We start from the raw sequence: 21706 nt of genomic DNA, 5'->3' as shown, positions 1-21706 counted from the left end.
AAAGTTAAATAAAGACAGATGCGTGAACTTAATGAGGTCAAACATCACGCCATAGAAGGAGTGAAATCCCGCAATTAACTTTTGCTGTGAGGCATTTTTTGTTTTGGTTTTGTTTCTCCAACTTTGGCTGCGCGGTAGTTTTTTTGGTTTTGTTTCCCCAAGATGTTGAGGGAGGGGACCAGTTCCCCATAAAAAAGGGAGTGTCCAACTGAATAGCAATTATCTGATATAAGGGGTTTCACCGCATTGATCAAACATTATTGCTTTTCTGGACATCCCTGGCCAAGTGTTTTGCTACGGGTTCAGTTTCGCTTTTATACTGAAAAAACACGTGGAGAGTAAAAAATATCACAAAAATAGCATGTAAAAATTCGCCCAAATTAAATGATACATGTGACCTTGTTTTGTAAATCATAGATATTATAATCTAGACAGTATATAAAAAGTTTTAAGAATGAGTGACACCACCGAGCGCTCCCCACCCTGAAAAAGCCTTTGCCGGACATATACAAAAAATGCACACACACACAAACACACACATTTTGGGTTTTATATATATATATATGAATAAAATAAAGCAAGATATAAACGATGGAGAGCAGTGTCCGATCATCTCTCTCATGTCCTGGCAAACAGTGGAGGTCCTGTGGTTCAGCAGTGATCATATTCATATTTAAGGGGATAGCTTGACCATCGATGCCAAACACCTCCAAACTAGTGAGACCAAGGTAATGCAAATCACCCCAGGTTTGTGTTTTTCTCTCCAGAACAGAAAGAGAACTGAACTTCTCTTTCGCATGTGATATATGACCGTCTTCCTGTACATCCTCGCCTAGAAATCCTGATGATGTCCCCTGAAATAGGGACGAAACGTTGATTTTATTTTTGTTTTTACTCTTTTAGGTTTTTCCTTTTTATTCACATATATATATATAGATATATTTTTGGTTATCCAATAATTCACCATAGGCATGAACGCATTTTTTTGTCTTTAAATCAGAAGAATTATGATAGAGGGAGAACAGGAAGGATAAGTCAGTAAAATATGTTCGTGCCGATAGAGAATTGGAAATATACGATAAAACTGATATTTAATTCAGATTCTACTTGATAATTTTCCATAAGTTTTGGTGTAGATAAATACTTTTCCCTGATATTTAAGTGTATCAAAGAGTTTTCCTGTTCATTTATTTTGAACTGACATAGTTCACCTGTGCATGTATACCTACAAGCAAAATAAAAAAGGAGAAAAAGAAGAAGAAAGAAAAGATATGACGGTCAGCACTAGGTGGACGACGATGGAAAAATTATCAAAAAACGATTAACGAATAGATGTTACTCACTTATCAAGTGTCCGATCATCTCTCTCATGTCCTGGCAAACAGTGGAGGTCCTGTGGCTCAGCAGTGATCATATTCATATTTAAGGGGATAGCTTGACCATCGACACCAAACACCTCCAAACTAGTGAGACCGAGGTAATGCAAATCACCCCAGGTTTGTGTAAAATTCAATTTCAGATCTGAAAAGAAAGTAAAAAAAAAAAGAATATTAAAATACATTAAATCTAGATTTCATGGCATTTAGAAATTTTTAAATCATTACATAGACCTCCTTTTCACACACATATCCATATATATATATATATATATATATATATATATATATATATATATATATATATATATATACTAGCAGGAAGGCCCGGCATAGCCGAGTTGTAAAATATGCTTAAATATGGATATTTTAATTCATGCAGATTATTATAGAGTTGATTTTTAAATCATTACTCCTTTTCACACACATATCCATATATATATATATATATATATATATATATATATATATATATATATATATATATATATATATATATATATATATATATAGTAATTTATAAAATATATATATATATATAAATTACTAACTAGCTCTACCTACGTATTGAGCACTTTTGAAGTAAATACTTAAAGTTTACGCATAAATCTATACTTTCGTGTATTAAATTTATGCGAATAAATGAAGTAGTTATATATATATATATACACACACACACACACACACACACATATATATATACGCTAGAAACTAAATCCTGCTGTTTTTATTGTTTTGTCTGTTTTTTGTTGTTGAAATTTTTGTTAGAATTTTAATCTATAATCAACTCTTACTAACTCGTCTCCACGTTATAATTGAACGAGAGTAAAAAGTGGATCTTCGGTTTACTTTATGCATGCACGTAACTTTCATTTCGCTTATTTTGTCTTTTAGTCCTCACATTCCAGGAGTGATATTTCTGACAAAAGAAGAATTGCTATTTTCTGGGTCAGAATCTATTCCGTCTAACACTTATCGTTGCCCAAGTTTTTGACCTTCAAGTATTTTTTTTTTTTAGCTCCTTACATCAAGTGGCTTCATGCCTTGTACCAATTATTTTTCATTAAAATCTAATTAATCTTTTAATTTACAGATCATTAAGTCCCACAGTTTTCTTTTGTTTTTTGTTTTTTGTTTTTTTTGGTTTTGTTTTGTTAATTTTGGAATTTACTGTGTTTTCAAACTTTTTAATCTATTCTTTTGGAAAAGTTTTAATCTGGAATCAAATTTTTCTTGTTTTTTTTTTTTTTTCAATTTCTATTAATTTACAATTCATTAAAATCGAATATGAAGTTAAGAACAAACCTTTTCTACACCTCCATTTGGCAGACCCTGTATGAAAATTCAAAATGGCGTAATGGAAATATATTAAAGGTATTTGCAGCTTCTCTTCCAATTTTCGGATTTTAATCATGTCAAATCACACTTCATTTCCTTTTGACGGATTGATTGTTGCTATTTCTTCTGATGAGTTAAGTGATTCATTGATTGATATAATAATTAAGTGATTGATTTTGCGCTACAAAACAGATAATGTCAAGAATTGTAAATGTCAACTGAATTAAAAGAATAAATTATAAGATGATCAACATCATGAACTTTGGAATTTATTCACTATATTGCTCTGTAATTACATTGAGCTTCTTAAATAAGGATTGGTGTATATTATAAGAAAATATATTTCTACAGAAATATATATATATATATATATATATATATATATATATATATATATACACAGCATGCTCGTATCTCTGTAGATAAAACAAAGGGTTCCATTTGAAATCCTATACAGATTCCCAGAGTTCAACACAAAGATTCATAAATTCAACAAAAGACACCTGAAGAAAATGAAAGATTATATCAGCAAAAACGTTGTGAAAATAATGTTCAAATTGAGAATAGCAGTCTGCTTTTGTATAGCACATGAATTCTTAGGAAGATCTCCATCATTCCAGTAATTAGTAGAAGTCAGTGCCCCCAATGATGCTGGTTTAAACACAGCTGAGAGGGAAAAGATAACGAAATACCAATCTCTTATGTACGACATGAAAAGAAACTGGAATCTTAGGAAGATCTCCATCATTCCAGTAATTATAGCAGCAACTAGACTCATGAAAAAGAATTTCAAAAACTGCGTAACAAATATACCCGGTGAACCAAGTGCAAGAGAGATTCTTATAATTGCACTTAAAGGAACGGTCAGAATTTTAAAAAGATCTCTTGGTTGGAATATATGAGATAGTGAGTGAATGTCTTTCATTTAAAATGATGCCCTATCTCCAGCTTGAACAAACTGAAACGAAAAATGAAAACGAAAATAAGGGAAAATCAAATACATCGTTACATATGGAAGACCCTGTATGCAAATAAAGAAAACAAAATGTGTTGTTAAGAGTTATAATTACGTTTTCCTTTGAGAAAGACGGCTTCCTTCTCAACAGTGTCCATTAGAGAAAGGGCAGATAACTGTTTTAGTTCTCCTTCGTTAATAACACCACAGGCCCGAGTAAAAGGTCGATCCTAAAACGATTCAAATAAAAAAGATGCTTCTGCATAATCAAAATGAAATTTTGTAGATAAATGGAGATAAATGTACATAAATGGAGTTTTCAGACAAAAGCTATAGATTCTACTGATTTTTTTGTCCATTCTAATAAATTACAATGTTAGCTTCAAAATTATGCAGTCAAAATTACCTGAATATTACTGAATTATTATAAAAAAAACAAAAAAAAACAGCTTTAATCGTGTTAGCAGGTGAAAAATTGTGGCCATCTTGTTTTTATAAAATAAACCGAAATGGAAAATTACCTCTCGTTTGAATTCTCCTGTGTCTTACATAAGCAAATACGATCGTTTTCTTCAAATTCTATTTTCTATTTTCTTTAATAAATAATTTTTTTACCTTATTGATTTTCGTAATTTTTGGGTATAATCATCTTAAAAATACGAGGAATACAAAGATACCATTGTTTTCATGTGAAATTCAATATCACGATTTCAGAAATTTTTGTTCTGATGGTGCAGAAGCGCCAAAAAGAAAAAGAAAATAAATTTCTTTCCAAAAAAATAAATTTTGCCAAAACCATTAGATGTAAATAAATTGGATTATAGTAAAGATTAGGCACTGAAATTCAGTTCCTGCCACTTCTTTGCAGATGGAAACATAATGTCAGTGCAGAAAGTTTTCCTCCATTATAATTCACATAGGAAAAATAAACGTTTTTGATTCAATTTTCACAATATTTTTTTGCATATCAAAATATTACGGGAAAGTATAAAATAGTTATCGAAGCTCCCCTTCTTATATTAAGAATGATTTTCTGAATAACATTTCAGCATAGTCTGTAAATTGCAGAAGTAGTTTTATTTTTTGTTGTATTTTTTTTTTTTTTTACAAACCTGCAAGTGAATTAGAAGTATATATTTTTCTTTTTAAAAAAAAACTAATTTAAATTTTTTTTTTTTTTTTTACAAAAACAGTTTATAATGAATTATAATAAAAAAACAGTGAAGCATGCATGGTCCCCCGGGAGTGCACAGTGAACGAGACATAACAAAATGACAAAGTTCAGCATTCCCCCCCTCCCCCATTTAGCCCCAAAAGTCCCCAAGTGAAAATGAAAACATGGTGCAGTTTTAGGTCTTAACATATGTAAATTTGAGTGCTGCACCACGCAAAAAAGAAATTACTAAGTCTGCACCACTCCATTAGCCCCCAAAATCCCCAAGGCCTTAACATATTTCAATTTGAGCTCAACACCATGCAAAACTGCTAAATAGACATACACAGAAAATTTTGGATAAATATGGTAAAATCGTCCCAAAAATATAGTGCTTTTATTAGCCCTAAAAGAGCCCCTGGGGCACACCCAAGATTTATCGCGAAGTATAGACAAACAAAATTATATAAAAATCAGTTAGTTACAACATTTCAGAAAGTTTTATAAAAATCCAAGGCATCAATTTTTTTTTTATAAGCACAAAAGTGTCAATTTTAGCCATTTTAACCCGAAAGGCACCCCTAGGGGGGCAACTGGAGTTTCCCCAGAAAATCTGTTCTGTTACTTTTTTACTCATATCATGTTCAATGTTTATGCAAAATTTCAAAAAATTCCAAGGTGTAGTTATTGAGAAAAGTGCGGACAGACAAACGGACAAGGGTGAATTTACAGGTCCACCCTCCCTTTGTCAGGGGAGCAATAATTCATGAGTTTCATTATGACTTCATATTATGAGTTTGGACCAGTAGACAGTGTGTCATGTCGTGGAAGAAAACCTATACAAAAACAGATCACTGCACAACAAACAGACTATCTTACATCTGACTCAGTTCAAACACTTGTCAATCTGAAACCACAATAATTTGAAAGGTCTAATTTGCCCTATAACTCATAGGGATATAAATCCTAGCACATGTCAAATCATAGCTAGATCAGACAACTTAAAACAAATTGTTAATTTTTAAATTTCATTACTTGTGTAGAGTAGAAAGAACAACCAGTAAAGCAGAACTAGGTATTGGAATTTGTAACACACATTGATTTTCTCCTTCATCCCTTTAAAGGTCCTGTCAATGGGCCAACAGGTAATTTATCTGTGCCAAAACCAAAACGTAGATTCCATGAACAAAGTTTCTCTCTTAGAAGTGCACGCCTGTGGAAACTCTGTTCCGTTTACCTATTTCCCACTTGACTACAACCTGGATGCCTTCAAGTCCAACATAAACAAATTCTTGCTGAACCGCCTCTTAAGTAAGACAATTTATCAAATCTCCAATACTAACAATTACTACGATACTATCCCATTGATTACTGTACACGCAATAACCCTTATCCCGAGTGGCTTCCGGGCCTTGATAAGTGGTGACTACCTTGTAAGAAAAAAAAAGAAAAAAATCACTCACGTGAGAAAATCTATACAAACTCAAATAGATTGGAGTCTCTTTTCAATTTCATCAGAATATCGGTCGACTGCTTCATCACAGAAGTCTCTAAGGTAAATTGCTGACATTCAACCCACTCTTTCTCCACCTTTCTACTTATCCACCATTTTGGACAACGGTTGATTACATTTCAATCAAGCCCCCAAAGGGCAGTTTGAGGCCATTACTCTTTTTCTAGATTCTGAACTTTGGTCACAAACAATGGCTATTTCTCTCATAACAAAAAGAGCTAGAATTTATGGATCCCGCAGGTGCAAACAGTTACGTGAACTGTCTTTCTCAGATGCATGTATTAATATTTGTAAACCTGCTAATTCAGTACCTATATAATCTTCTCTTGTATATCTGTATTACTTGAATTGTTTTATTATATACAATGTTGTCATTCCTTCTCTCCAAAAATAGGTATCGCATTTCAATTTCGGCACTAATTTTCAGGCTTATTCCTACTTTCTCACATGCAAGAATTGAACAATTCTTTCAATTCCCTAGAAAACTGGTAACAAACCAAAAACTATATGAACAAAACACCATGATAGAAAATTACTCACACCAGAGAGCACCCTATATCTTTACAATGCCACAATTTGTTCATGCATGGAGAATTTTTGCCACATCTGGTTTGGTGCATCTACCACTAGTCTCTATAGACCTTATACAGGGTAAAAAAAAAAAAAAGGGTCCAAAAATGAATCTAAAAATATAATAAGTCCTGCACAATCAGTCAAGCTCCAACCTCTGTCCCATCACCACACTGTCACATTCCTGTGCCTATTTTACAAGTACCTTAATGGAATATTCTCTGAGGAATTAATAGCACTCCCTCCTCCCCGATGATGTACATATTCACGACTAACCCGACAAGCAGCAAAGTCCCACCTCTTCACATTTGAGGTATATAGGTGCCGAAAAACCTTTTAATCTAATAGTTTCTTTGTTTGGACTACTAAACTTTGAAATTCCCAACCTGTTTCCTTCATAAGTTTAACTATACTGTGAACAGGACATCCTGCTGCTCAAACTCCCCACACGTTAGACATGATTGCAAATAGTAACCCCGTATGCTCAAGTGACCATATGCCTTGTTTAGGGTGAAAAAGATTAACAAAGAAAATAGCAACTACCACTTTTAACAGATTGTTAACAAATGCTTTTATCCGCTGCGCCACATGTCCAAGATGAGAATAGTGCTTCCAGCATAAAATAACACAAAAAGGTTTGATATTCTCTAAAATCCAACTCTGGGAAATTCTGCTCTTCATCCGATGCTTTATGTTGTAGTTGATAATTCGCCAACAATTTAGAACCGACCACTTTATTTAATCCATGAATTTCTAGGCAATCAGAGGTTTTATAACAACTAAAGACGAGGAAGCAGAGGTTCTGTAACATTTTAGAACACAGATTGCATCTCTAGGAGAACGGTATGGCAGTATTGTATGAGAAGAAAACAAATAAATGGTGTGTAAAATTGGATCAGCCGTCCAATAAAGAATACGGAATAATCAATAAATGCTGGCACGTGAATAAATATTTATTATGAACATTTATACGGTGTCTATTCAATGTTCCAGCTTAATGACTAGAGAGTTGGTAGTCACATACTCTATACTTATAATATACTAGAGGTAAAAAAAAAAAGTTGTCTCGTTTGGTCACTCACTGAGCTTTGGTTAAAATGCTGGTTTGGTTTGGTTTGGTTTGGTTTTGCAGCATATCAATCCTTTCCAGGTTATTTTATGCTGAATCCAGTCATTTTGGTAAAAGTTTTTTACGCTTAAAGCTCTTTATATCTACAAATATTTATTTATGGTGTTTGGTTTGATTGTTTTGTAGAAAAAAATTGTTGTTTTTGTTAGTGGCGTTGCAAAACATGATTGAGTTTTGTAAAGAGAAAGAGAACAAAAAAAAAAACAATAACATTTAAAGTCAGACAACCAGTATGTTCAAACTGCACCAGATAAAATGCTGGAATAAAGTGGGCTTGTAAAACTAGTTAAATATAAAAAATAAAAAGACAAAATCCAAAATTACTTTCTTTCTGCTTGCTATATATCTCTTTCTTTTCCAATTATGAGTTAAATACTATTACTACTTGTGACAATATCACCTTTTTTGTTTATAATAAACTATTTCAATCTTTTTTTTTTTTTGCTTTATTATGTGTAACTGATAATTAGTGAATAAATATAATCACCATGACCATCATATATGGCGCAATCACGTTGATACGCCAGTTCTCACTGAATCACTGAAGTTAAGAACGTTGAGCCTGGTCTGTACCAGATAAGTGACTATTTAGGAAAGTAAGCACTGTATGTCGGAGGACGTGACACCGCCTTGCAAGTTGTCATCTCTCCTGACGGGGATATACATGCGAAGTGGGACTGCTTCTGAATACTCCCTTGAAACTTCCTCCTTTGAAGAAAGCCGGTTCACCCACATTAGGTGAATGCCACTGCAGCTTCAGTACAGTACCATAATAATCATTGTCATATTTGGCTTAATGTCAATTTTACATGCTAGCATGTGTTGGACGACTTTAAGAAATTGACTTCTCAAACTAACTTATCTCTGGCCAGGTCTTTATTTATCCCTCTTTCTCCCAAGTCCATTCTCATCACATCTTCCTATTACCTTCCCCTGCGAACAAAACCTGTTTTCTCAACTGTTCTACATTTACTAATCCCAAAACTCTTATCTATTTTTTTCAGCGTGACCATACCATCAAAGTTTCCTGTTTTGCACAGATATCCCTATACTATTCCAGGGTTCCTACAGATTTTCAATGACCATTTTCAAGGACTTTTCAAGACCTTTACCAGACAAAATGAAAGTTTAAAGAAAAAACTAAGTTTGATATATAAAGAATAAAAAAAAAAACTAATAATATTTTAATCAATATTTTAAAAACATTTATTTTGATTTTGAATTTCACTTCGGCTTCATCCATAAAGGTAGTTCTGTGATAAAGGGGCGTAACTCTTGTATTGACAATACCGGAAATGATATAATGCAATTTCAGAAGAATGTATTTATTTCGATTTTATTTTTAATATTTAAAAAAACATATTTTAATAGTATTTCAATTAATATTTAAAAAAATATTGTAACAGCATTTATTTCAATTTCATTTTTAATATTCCGATAAATTTAGACTGAATATAAAGAATACGATTTCCAAGCCCTTTTCAAGATATTTCCCATATTTTCAAGACCTTTACAAGGTAATAATAGAAGTAAGGCCTTTTCAAGACAAAGCTCAAAATTCAAACCTGTGTGAACACTGTATTCAGATTTTATCTTCTTCTGAACCCATCAGATTAAAACCTGTTCTTAAGACTCACATTACACATCAATCATCTCATATCATTTTTTGTCATGCAACGCATGTCCTCAACTCTCACTGTCCCAGTTTCACTTCCATACATCATACTGTGTACACATTTCTCACAGACCATTCCCTTGGTTGATAGTTCTACTGGTGAGTAATGGCCGAAGTTGCTCGAACCTACACCATCCACTCCTAATGCTTGCAGTCACACAAGCACTAGTTTAAAGTCTTCAGTATTTACTATTACAGATTTTTTTATTTGTAATCATGCACTATCAGACTGCATATTTGGTGGTGCACATGAGTGGCAGATGTTGTAGGTCAATGTCTCCCAAAGTGGGCGATAAATAAAGAAATATCTGTATGATGAATGTAGCCGTTATTAAACAAAAATATCATATTCCAAAAACCAGATAGAATTGATCAAGTAGTTTTATTTTTATAAAGAAAATCAAATTTTATGTCTAACCGAAGAGGGATTGTCTTGTCCACCATTTTGAAAAAAAAAAAAATCTAAGCAGGAAAGGGAGATAGCTGAAAAATAATTCATACTAACAAGATTTATGTCGTAATGTCTAACATTTTTCATCCTTGCTTAAAAATGAATCCCTATATAAAAATATAAATATTTGATCAATTACCATGATTTTTGGAATATAATATTTTCATTTCATCATGGGTGTATATATCATACAGATTTTTAGAGGGAATTTGGGACAAGAAAATTTATAACATTGTGCAACAGCATCCATTTCACATAATCCGCATGCATATATCGTGCTTCAGTGTTTCTTACCCCATCCGCACTGTCAGCAATCGTGGCAGTATTTGGCCGATCGATGTCCAAATTGTCTTCCCAGCTGATATCCTCCAAGGCATCACCCTCATAAGCTTCATCGTTCCGAGAGACAGCCTCCAGGATTTCTTCTTCCACACTGAACAGAATCGTCTAATAACATAAAACACACATACATACATATTAATGACATTGATTGATATTTTGACAACATTTCGGTCAATTGGACTGATGCCCTTCTTCAGGTGTATCTTGTCCCATGGTGTAATGAATAAAGTACTAGGTAAATTAAGTTTTGGAGATTGAAAGTTCAATCCTCAGTGCACTAAACTAAAAGGAATAAAAAAAATACAATTGCGAATTACTTAGGACTTCTACCCTGTCATGGCTAACAGAACAAGAACATGCTACCCCCATGAATTAAATAAAATGCCACATTCAAAATTTTGTGCAGATTCTTGAATTCAACAGAAAAATCACCAAGTTCAATAAGATACACCTAAAGAAAGTCGGCGGTTACATTGATGGCAACCTCGTTGAAATAACGCCCAAGATGAGAACAATAGTTTGAAAAATCCAAATAATCAATCCTCATCTCGAAAAATTCAGAAATGTAAGAAATATTTTGTCTCTTTTGATATAGAAACTCTCTCCCACAGAAGAGACGTTACGAGCCTATCCTTGTTTTATCGTTATTTCCATGGCAGGTGCTCGTCTGAACTCCAATCTCTGGTCCCCCCTCGCCAATCTTTCACGAAAAACACCCGTCTAGCTGAATCCACTGTGAAAAATTTCCCCCACTCTTTATCTGTGCCTGAATCAAAACGTGAATTCCATGAACAAAGTTTCTTTCTTAGAACTGCACGCCTGTGGAATTCTGTTCCGTCCGCCTGCTTCCCACCGGACTACAACTTGGATGTCTTCAAGTCCAATGTTAACAAATTCCTAATGAACCGCCCCCTTAAGTAAACACTTCATCAAATCTCCACACTAACGTAATGTACTTGCAATAACCCTTATCCCTGAGTGGTTTCCGGGCCTTGATAAGTGGTGATCACTGTGTAAAAAAAAAAAAAAAAAAAAAACATACGTAAGACAAGTAATAACACCTATTCTGAACCAGCATTGGGTACTTATGCAGAGAAGTTACCATACTAAAATAATAATTTAGAAAGCCATTCTTAACATGGGGGAGGAGAATAGTGTTTTGTAACTATTATGTACTTTCAGCTAAAAAGTTAATAAACAAAAGATGGTACTTATGCAGAGAAATTACTAAATACTACTGAAATAACTAATATTTAGAAAGCTATTCTTAACATGGGGAGAGGAAGGTGTTTCATAACTATTCTCATACTTTCACTTAACAATTTAATAAACAAAAGATATCGTAAAAACTCGTATTAAACTTGAAAATACTATTAAAAAAATAGCCTGATAACTTCTTTGCATCAGCACCCAGCATTGCTTGGACACTAGTGTTCCAATAGGCAACATTGAAATATCTGTTTTGTTGTTCAGTAAATTCAGGAAATAATTGTATGATTTCAATTGAACTTGGCTTACAAATCAACTTTGAGCCAATTTTGAACACTGAATATGTAACAGGTTTCTGTCACATACAATCCTCTACTACTGCTTACTAAACTTTGTTCTTTTCATTTATGATCCTCAATCGTATTATAAAATTACTCACCATTCGACTACTTCAACTAGTTATCATTCCATCTCATTAAGCTTCGTCCTCGAGTAAGTTGTTAGATAGCAAAGGAGAGTGATCAGACATGATATGTATAACCAATGAAAAAAAAAACCAAACTGAAATCAAGATGTGTGTGTGCGTGCGTGTGTGTGCACACGCACACAAAAAAGAGGACAGCATATAAAAAAAATCTCTTTTCATACACAACTCCAACCAGTTTTAACTAAAGAAGTCAAATTTAAGAGAGAGAAAGTGAACATGTATGGGGCTGGAGAGGAGGGTAAAGAAACAGGAAGTAATTCTTTGACGAAATAAAACTCCCCCTACTACTTTCACAAATTGTTTTAAGTCTTAGCCTTCATGGGGAAAAATTAACATTTTCAGTTTCCAGAGAGAACTCTCATAAGAAAGAAAAATCAACTTTTTTCTTATTTAAAAAAAAAAAGTTCTTGTCCAGGATTCCCCCTATATTAAAAAAACGAAAATACTGAAAAAATCTATATGATGTATGTAGCCATGACAAAACGAAAAGATCATACTCCAAAAATCATGTAAATTGATCAAGTAATTTTATCTTTAAATAAGAAAATAAAATGACCAAGAAGTGACTGTTTTGTCCCCGATTTTTTAAAAAAGTAAAAAAAAAAAAAAAACTAAACGGAGATAATTCAACATAATTCAAACGTAAAAGTTTTTTTTTTGTAACGCCTATGAATTCCCATTAATCGCTTAAAAATGATTTTCATTATAAAAATAAAACTATGAGACCAATTTACATAATTTTTGGAATATGATATTTTCGTTTCATCACAGGTATGTACATTATACAGATTTTTCTTTTCTTTTGTTTTTTTAATATTGGGAGAATTCTGGAGAAGAACCAAAAAAATAAAAATAAATCGGACCGAAAACTCCCATCAATGAGAGGCTCTAACCGTTTAAGTAGATTTTTTTTTTAAATTGAACCCTACTAAAATGCAGACAAATTTTTGTTTTTTTATCTTCTTATACCAAGTGGTATCATGCCTTGTCTGGAACGATTTCCATAAAAAGAAAAAAAATCAATGCCAAAAGGCTGCTCAAGAATAAGGGTCGAAGAGGTTATTATGTTGATGGTGAGAAAACACTGTGATGAGTATGATGCTGGTTAAAGCTGTGTTTGACAAAAAGAAATAAAAAACAAAACAACGGAGGAAGGGAGGGTAATAGTAAGAGTAGAAAAAGGTGAAATTAAAAAATAACTGCCAAGTGTGACATAAGGCCATTAACAATAAATACCCTGCTTGCCAGAGATAAATAATAGCAGAGAAAAAAAAAGATACAACATAACTGAAATATTAAAAATGGACAGAGAGTGAAACTATTTTACAAATGAGGTTTGTGTGTGTGTGGGGGGGGGGGGTGACATAATACACTTACATCTCCAAAGGACTCGGTACCTCCTTCGATGCCACCACATGCTCGAGCAATTTCTCCCTTGAAGATCAGTTTACCATCCAAGGTGATATCGACATCACGGACACCTCGAAAAGAATGGATGCGGGACTTGTTGTAATTCTATAACAAAATTTAGAAAGAAAATGAAAATCATATTTTTAAGAGTATTATGAAATCTTAAACACTTACAAGTACCTTCTTTTTTTATCCAATTATTTATCTTCTTCAAACGGCTAAGAGATGTGACACAAGAGTCGGAAAATGGGATTGAAGAGCCAGCGCCCTAAAGGAAGAGCACTTTGGCCAGCAAAAAATGTCTGGTCAGCCCAGTCGACATTCCCCAATAGAGGAGACTCAGGCGATTAATAATAAACTAAGAAAAGAGAGAAGGTGCAGCCTGGGAGGGTGGACAGCCTAGAACTGCACAAGAACAGCAACACACCACAGTCAACAGAAAAGAGATAATTTTAAAAATGCTCTAGACGTTGTTGGCTTTGGTGCCAATGGAATCCCCTTCCCTGGCTCGGTTGGTTTCATTTACCATTTGTTGTTTATGTCCGGATTGTATTATAATCAACCTACTTTCATGATGGTGGGAAATGGATTAATGTTATGCAATCGTCAAGGTACTCGTAAGTGGTGGTAAAAAGAAAAAAAAGGAATCAAAAGTTGGAAACCCAGCACAAAATAATTATCTTAATGTTTTTAACTGCCTCAACTATGACTGCCACTACTACTTAAAGAAGAAGAAAGAGATCCACACACCATCATGACTACTACAATAATTGTTAACAACAATAGAAAAGAGAAAGAGAGAGGCAAATGAACCCTACACGCAGTCATTTCTTCTACAATTACTATTAGTATTATGAATTAACTAGGAGAGATGCCCGACATAGCCCAGTCATAAAATACGCTTAAATATGATATTTATGCAGATTTCGTATATATTATTATAGAGTTAATGTTCTATCGATTCTTATATATTATAAAGTTGTCATTTCAAGACTAAAAAAATATATCTATACGACTTAGGTGCATCAGCTTGATTTTGTTGGTTGGTTGTTTTTGTTTTACGGCATATCAACCCTTTTCGGGTTATTTAATGCCGAATCCAAAGATTTTGAAGAAAAATTTTTAATAGAATATATTTGTTGTTTTCAAATCAGTTTCTATTTAACCCATAGTTGGGACCCTAACAGGTACTACCACTCCGGGTCAGAGTGGACCTGGGAGCAATGGTAATCAAAGGGTGGCTCCACACTCCCCAAAGCCCGCAAGCTGGGGCCTTACCACTGGATATAGTTTAAGGTCATATTATGAAGAATTCTTGGTAAAATTATTCATTACAAGAATAGATGACATTTTTTTTTTTTTTTACATAGTTATCACCATATTATCAAGGCCAAGAGGCCACTCAAGGATAAAGGTTAAAGAGTGTAGAGTAGTCAAAAGGACAATATAGTAATCGATAGTAATGGAAGTTCGGTAAATTTATTAACTTAAGTGGAACGGCTCATCAGAAACTTGTTCACGTTGGACTTGAAGACAACCATATTGTAGTCAGCCGGAAAGCAGGAAAACGGAAGACAATTCCACAGGCGTGCAGTTCTAAGAAAGAAGCTTTGTTCATGGAATCTACGTTTAGGTTTAGGCACAGATAAAGAGTGGGGGGAATTATTGATAGTGTTTACAGCTAGACGAGTGTTTCTTGTGAAAGTTTGGCGAGGAGGGACCATAGATTGAAGCTCAGTCGAACACTTTCCATGAAAATAACGATACATCAGAGACAAACTCGCAACATCTCTTCTGTGAGATAGAGGTTGCAAGGAAGAGAAAAGGACATCTCCTACGAGGCTACGAAGTCTATTTTGAACTCTATCAAGGCAGGACAAGTCCTTTCTAGCAGCTCCTGCCCAGATGTGGCAACAGTATTCCATCCTTGGATGTACCTGGCTCTTATATAGATAGAGAATTGCATCAGCAGTGAGATATCTATTGGATCGATAGAAAGATCCCACCATTTTTCCAGCGGCCTTGGCAACAGATTTGATGTACGTGTTCCATTTAAGATCAGGAGTAATGGTCAAGCCAAGAAGCTTGTCAAAACTTGAGGCCTCCTGAAGACGAGAGCCATTCATTTCAATTGATGCCAGATGTGGATCAGAATGTTGATGATGTAAAGAGAAAAGCTTGGTTTTAGATGCATTAAAAGTAACCAGCCACTCCTTACCCCATTGTACTACGTGCTCAAGATCAGAGGAGAGAGAATTGGAGAGAACTTGGTCGTTGACTTGAATGCCATCAGCTATAATCGAAACTGAAATCAAAGCATGAAGAATTCTTGGTAACATATATTACAAGAAATGGAATGTCATAACAATTAAACGACAGTCACTCAGAAGAAAAAAGATGCAAGTGTAACACACAAACTAACACAAACGCTATCATATTAATATATAGATGCTATGAAACCTGTCAACTAAGAATACAGGTGTTCATGCTTGTGTTCTGTATTGGGACCCTACACCAGTAAATAAAGATTATGTTAACTAGTATGAATTTTGGTAAGGGTTACATAAGTACATCTCACAATAACTTGGTGGCAAATGAAAATAGATCCAGCTGCAGCTGGCATGATTGAAACAGATGCTGAAGGATTACCTCCATAGACAAAACACACTAGAAATGCAGATGTCAAATGATATGACAGAGATGACGTCACACGTTCGGGGAGGTAGGCAGAACAGAGTTTCTAGTCAGTCAGAATCAGGAAGTGAGACAGGCGATATGTGTCTGAAAATGTAGCGAGAATCTAAGTAAATGTTGCCTTGAGATTCCTTGTTGCGCATCGAGAGAAGGTCAATAACCACATGGGGATCACGACCCATGCATTAAAAAATGACAATCGGAGGATGAAGGCCAACAACCGCGCATGTAAGCATAAAAGAGACTTTATTTAATTTATCTGGTTATTTGATCATTCAGGGATGAAAACGTACATGTGCAAAAGTGTGTGTTTACGTACACAACGATGTGGCAACGGTTTGTGTAGCATTAAGACATTACACTTCCTTTTATAGTGTTCCGGTTTTTTTTCTTGTCTCTCGAGCAACAAAAATTAGAATGCAAAGACACACATTGATTTCAGACTCATAACAACCGTCATTAACACCGGATGTATCGTTTTCTTTCTACACGAGAGACTGACCCCTTGCGGTTAATACTATGAGCAGAATGTAAAGAATAAATAAGTCTTTTTTTAAAAAAGTCATCTTGCACTGAGCGTTTATAAAAAATATGATTTTAACCGTTGAATAAAATACTTTATTACATTTTATTTAGTTTTCTAAAATTTTCATTCATATATATATATATATATATATATATATATATATATATATATATATATATATATATATATATATGATGAGGGCTGACGTCATGTGTTCGGGGGACAGAATAATAGAATCTCTAGTCACTCAGAGGTCGGGATGCAAGCGAGGTGAAAATGTAGAGAGAATCTAAATGGATGTTGCCTCGAGACTCTGCCCATGCGTCGCCCATCTTAAGACTAAGTTAGAAAATGATATGACAGAAAGATAATGTCAGGTGCTTGGAGAATAGAACAAAGTTTCTAGTCAGTTTGTGTTAAAACGAAGATAGACAAGATGTGCCTGACAATGTAAAAATCTAAGTGAATATTGCCTGGAGACTCTGCCCATGGATTGCCATCTGTAAATTTAAGTTAGAAAACAAGTAATCAGAATTAGATATTGGTCTCTCCTTCCATGAACAAATCCTCTCTAACTAGAATTTTTGAAAACCCGCATGTCTCCATTATGTTTCCTTGCATAAGTAGATTCAGCTTAAGTTAATCACATGTTTGAGGACCGAACACAGTTTCTAGTCAGTTCAACATTGGAAGTGTTACAGACAAGGTGTACCGACACTGTAGAAATCTAAATCCATCCGTGGCTCTCAATTCCCATTTTTTAAACTAAGTTAAGAAAACTAAGTAAATAAACAAGTAATTAAAATCCTGTTTCAAGTTAAGCAGAAAGACAACAACCACGAGGGAATCACGGCTCACGCATGGAAAAATGATAATCAGAGAATGAAGATAAGCAACCGCGCACGTATGTATAAAAGAAACTTTGTTTAGTTTATCTGGTGACTTCATCACTCACGGGCGAAAACGGACATGTGCAAAAGTGCATACTTACATAAACGATGATGTACGAATGGTTATTTTAACATTAAGATGTTACACTTCTTTTTCTTGGGGTTCTGTATTTTTATTTGTTTGTTTATTGAGCAACAAAAAATTCGAATGCAAAACTAAAACTAAGAAAATTAAGTAAATAATTAGTTATGTGGTCTCTCCTCCCCGATATATAAACTCGCTAATAAAACCTTTGAAACCCCAACAGGCCTCCATTGTGTTTCCCTGCATGAACAAATTTGTCTTACGTTAAACAGAAGGTCAACAACCACGAGGGGATCACGACCCACGCATGGAAAAATGACAATCGGAGAATGAAGACCAGCAACTGTGCACGCATGTATAAAAGAGACTTTAATGTGTTCGTCTGGTGATTTGATCACTCACTAGCAAGAGCGCACACATGCAAAAGTCTGCGTTTATGAAAAGACCATGTGCATCCTCCTGTATAACGTTTGTTGCGGGGATTAAATACTGCTAAAAGATTTTCTTTTACTCTTATTCACAAGGTATATTACCATTTAGACGTAAAGGGTTTACGATTTGGGATCATGTCCATTGGGAACTATGTGAGGAGATGAGCAAGATGTCTGTTCACACTAAACTTAAACTTCTGCATGTTAGAACAGTCAGGGAAGCAGGAAACAGAGAGGGAATTCCAAAGTTTAGCAGTCCAAGAGAAAAAAAAAGACTATTAGAGAAAACTTTCTAGCATCTAGGAAACTTAAAAGTGAAGAGGTGGGATTTTGTTGCTAGATGTGTTGTATGCAAATCGAGGGAGCACAAGTGCAAAGACTTCATCAGAGCACATTCCATTAAAGTATCTGTAAACCAAGCACAGGAATGCAGCATTGCGGCAATGGGGCAGGGGTTGGAGATTGGTTGATAGTGGAGGACGTATTAGACTTAAGACTCGTTTCCTGAACCCTGTCAAACAGGGAGAGACTAGTGGTAGATGCGCCAGCCCAGATGTGGCAACAATACTCCATGCATGGATGAATCGTGGTTTTGTAAAGATACAGAATACTCTTAGGTGCAAGCAATTTTCACGAATGGTAGAGGCAACCCACATTCTTTGCAGAAGCTTTGGCAACATCCTCAATGTATTTGTTCCAATCCATGTTACCTGTGAATATTTAAGCCGAGGAGATTGAACAATGAACTCTCAAGTAAGGTGTTGCTTATCATAGTAATTGGTGGTTGAGAAGTTCTTTTATGAAAATATAGCCCTACCATAAAAAAATAGTAAGAGTAGCGAATGACTAACAATGTCTCTACTGTGAGAAAGAAGCAACAGAGAGGAAGACATTGCTCGCAAGATTTCAAAGTTGATTTTGTACTTTGTCAAAGAAGGAAACAGTGTCACCTCCTTAAATGCAAAGATTCTGCGGGCATGATACAACATTAAAATTTCTTCTTTGATTTTTGTAAAATTCCAAAAATAGATAGATTATACAGAGCTGATTAAATATTCAAAGCTAGCGGGAGTGGGGGGGATGTAGCTTGCCCGGTTGTAAATACATTTAAATATATTTTAATTCACACACATTTCGTATTTATTAATACAGAGACAATTCTCTATTGAATTTGAATATATATGCCAAAAAATGGTCAATTCACTACCCGCACAGCAGCAGATGAATAGCGTAATGGTAAGAAGTCTTGACTGTTGTTTGAGAGGTCGGGTTTTGATCCTGGATTGAAGGTAGTTGCCTGTCTAACAGCACTGATGAGCTGTGATACAGCAAAACAGTACTGTCTGTGGATGACTATATATATATATATATATATAGTCCTGATGTCCTGATGATGATGACTATATATATATATATATATATATATATATATATATATATATATATATATATATATATAGTCCTGATGTCAAAAGTTTAAAAAGGAAATGACTCAGCATCAGCTGGAATCAAAACCAAAACATTTAACGCTCCAGCCACGTTCCCTACCGTTTGAGCTACTGACAGATAGATAAAAAAGATTTAAAATTAAACCACTTCAACCTATGAATGAATTTGCGCATGCACAAAATTAATAGAAATATGTCGGCAAGTTGAAATTAACATTTTGCATTCCAACTTGCCGACATATTTCTGTACGCGTTATTCATCAAAACAAACAAGGATTTCACCTGTTGTAAACCATCCTCGGTGTATAATTACTATTTCCTGTTAATTTCAGTGTTATGCGACCAATAGTATAAAAGTTTATCGTTAAATATTTTCACACGGACGCACATACAAACATCTACTGCTTTCATTGATTGAGATTGTCGGACTGACTTCCTCATCTTGGTTGTTATAGTCACAACGTTTCGGCCGTTTTGCCCTCCGGCCTTCATCAGGTGTTTTGTATCGAACAACCAAGATGAGGAAGTCAGTCCGACAATCTTAATCAATGAAAACACCTCATCTCAAAAATACAGACAATTACTATCTACTGTTTTATTTATATAGATTATATCTCACTGAAATGTATATGCACTTGTAAAATAGAGGGTGGTGGTGGTAAGAGATAAAAATCTATGTAATCTCTTGTACATCACATACACAACTTGCTCAACCTTCTTTTTCTCCGAACATACTTCTCGTGTGTAAGGCCTCTTGCAGTTATTTTTCTATCTCTTGTCTCTCAAATTGTATCATTATTGATTAAAAACAAACACGGGCAGCTGACCTTGAAATGTTTTAGTTGCGGAGGGAGGTGATTGGTGTGTGGAAGAGCTGACCGTTTTTTTTTTTTTTTGGTCACAGTAAATATTTTGGCACTCTCTCTCTCTCTCTCTCTCTCTCTCTCTCTCTCTCTCTCTCTCTCTCTCTTTCTCAAGCCTGCTCCATTTTTGAGGGAAAGGAGGGCAGAGTAGATAGTGATGGTTGCCAATTCCAAAAACACTTGAACTCTTCCGCAGCCTCTCTTCAGCCTATATTTCTTGTTTTTCCAATATTTCATTTTTTTTTTAAAGTGGAAATAGCTCCAGACAAGGCACGAAGCCACTGGATTGTAAGGAGCTAATTAAAAAAATAGAACATTCAAAGTCAAAAAATATCCAACAATTAGTGTTGGATAGATTACAACCCAGAAAAGAGTAATTCTCCTCCCTTTGTCAGAAACATCATGGAATGTGAGGACTAAATGATAAAATAAATAAACCAAGAGTTACGCAGATGTCGACAGTAAACCCAAAGTCCACTTTCTATTTTTTTTCAATATCAAACGTTATCCGAAAACTATATTTTAAAGTTAATCTGTTGTTTTTTTTTTTTCACTCATTTCAATCAAGACAACTTGCTACGGAGACGTAAGGAGTTACTGTGTATTAGGGACCATACCTTTAGAGACACTTTAAGTAGGGAGTTGAGCAGTAAGATATCGTTTTTTTTACAATGGGGTCATCACTTATCAAGGCCCTGAGGCCACTCAAGGATAAGGGTTAATGGGTCTGTTTACATTACAATTAAACTTTTGTAAGTTAGCACAGTCAGAGAACTAGGAAACAGGGAGCGAATTCCAAAGAATAGCAGTTCGAGGGAAGAAACTATTAGAGTAGAAGACTTTCCAGTATTTGGGTATTTTTCCAGCGAATGTGTTGCAGTTTGCTACTTGTTGGGCTAGTCGGGGATATTTAAGTTGAGGGGGGCGGGCATCAGTACTACAAGTTCGTTGGAGCACATTCATTAAAGAACTTGTAAAACAAGTGTAACAGAACATTTCTTTATTCCGGGTGCATGCGAATTGACGTCACCATTAGGGAAAAAGAAAGACCGTTAAAAGGATAATCGCATTAGAGAGGTGTGTGACATTACGGTCATAATATAAAGTGATGTGTGGCAGGAGAATAAATAAATGTTGTTATTACATGAAAAAGTGCATTAT

The 21706-nt window shown here is 34.6% G+C and overlaps 1 protein-coding gene across 3 annotated transcripts in view; it reads right to left on the bottom strand.

The window, feature by feature from the left end:
* LOC145249553 (katanin-interacting protein-like) overlaps positions 1-21706 on the bottom strand; it is a 648058-nt gene that overhangs the window by 345208 nt on the left and 281144 nt on the right. For all 3 annotated transcript variants that reach the window (XM_080111227.1, XM_080111229.1, XM_080111228.1), the window contains exons 25-28: positions 13576-13713; positions 10455-10607; positions 3785-3899; positions 1344-1521 (exon numbers count right to left, since the gene is read on the bottom strand). In XM_080111227.1, the coding sequence (XP_079967353.1) occupies positions 1344-1521; positions 3785-3899; positions 10455-10607; positions 13576-13713 (584 nt within the window). The remainder of the gene's footprint in view (positions 1-1343; positions 1522-3784; positions 3900-10454; positions 10608-13575; positions 13714-21706) is intronic.

This window comes from Euprymna scolopes, chromosome 28 (genome assembly GCF_053919585.1).
Source record: "Euprymna scolopes isolate OS-2025 chromosome 28, ASM5391958v1, whole genome shotgun sequence".
Taxonomy (NCBI): Eukaryota; Metazoa; Mollusca; class Cephalopoda; order Sepiida; family Sepiolidae; genus Euprymna; species Euprymna scolopes.
The sequence above is the reverse complement of the archived record's forward strand: the minus strand, read 5'-3'. Positions and strand labels throughout refer to the sequence as shown.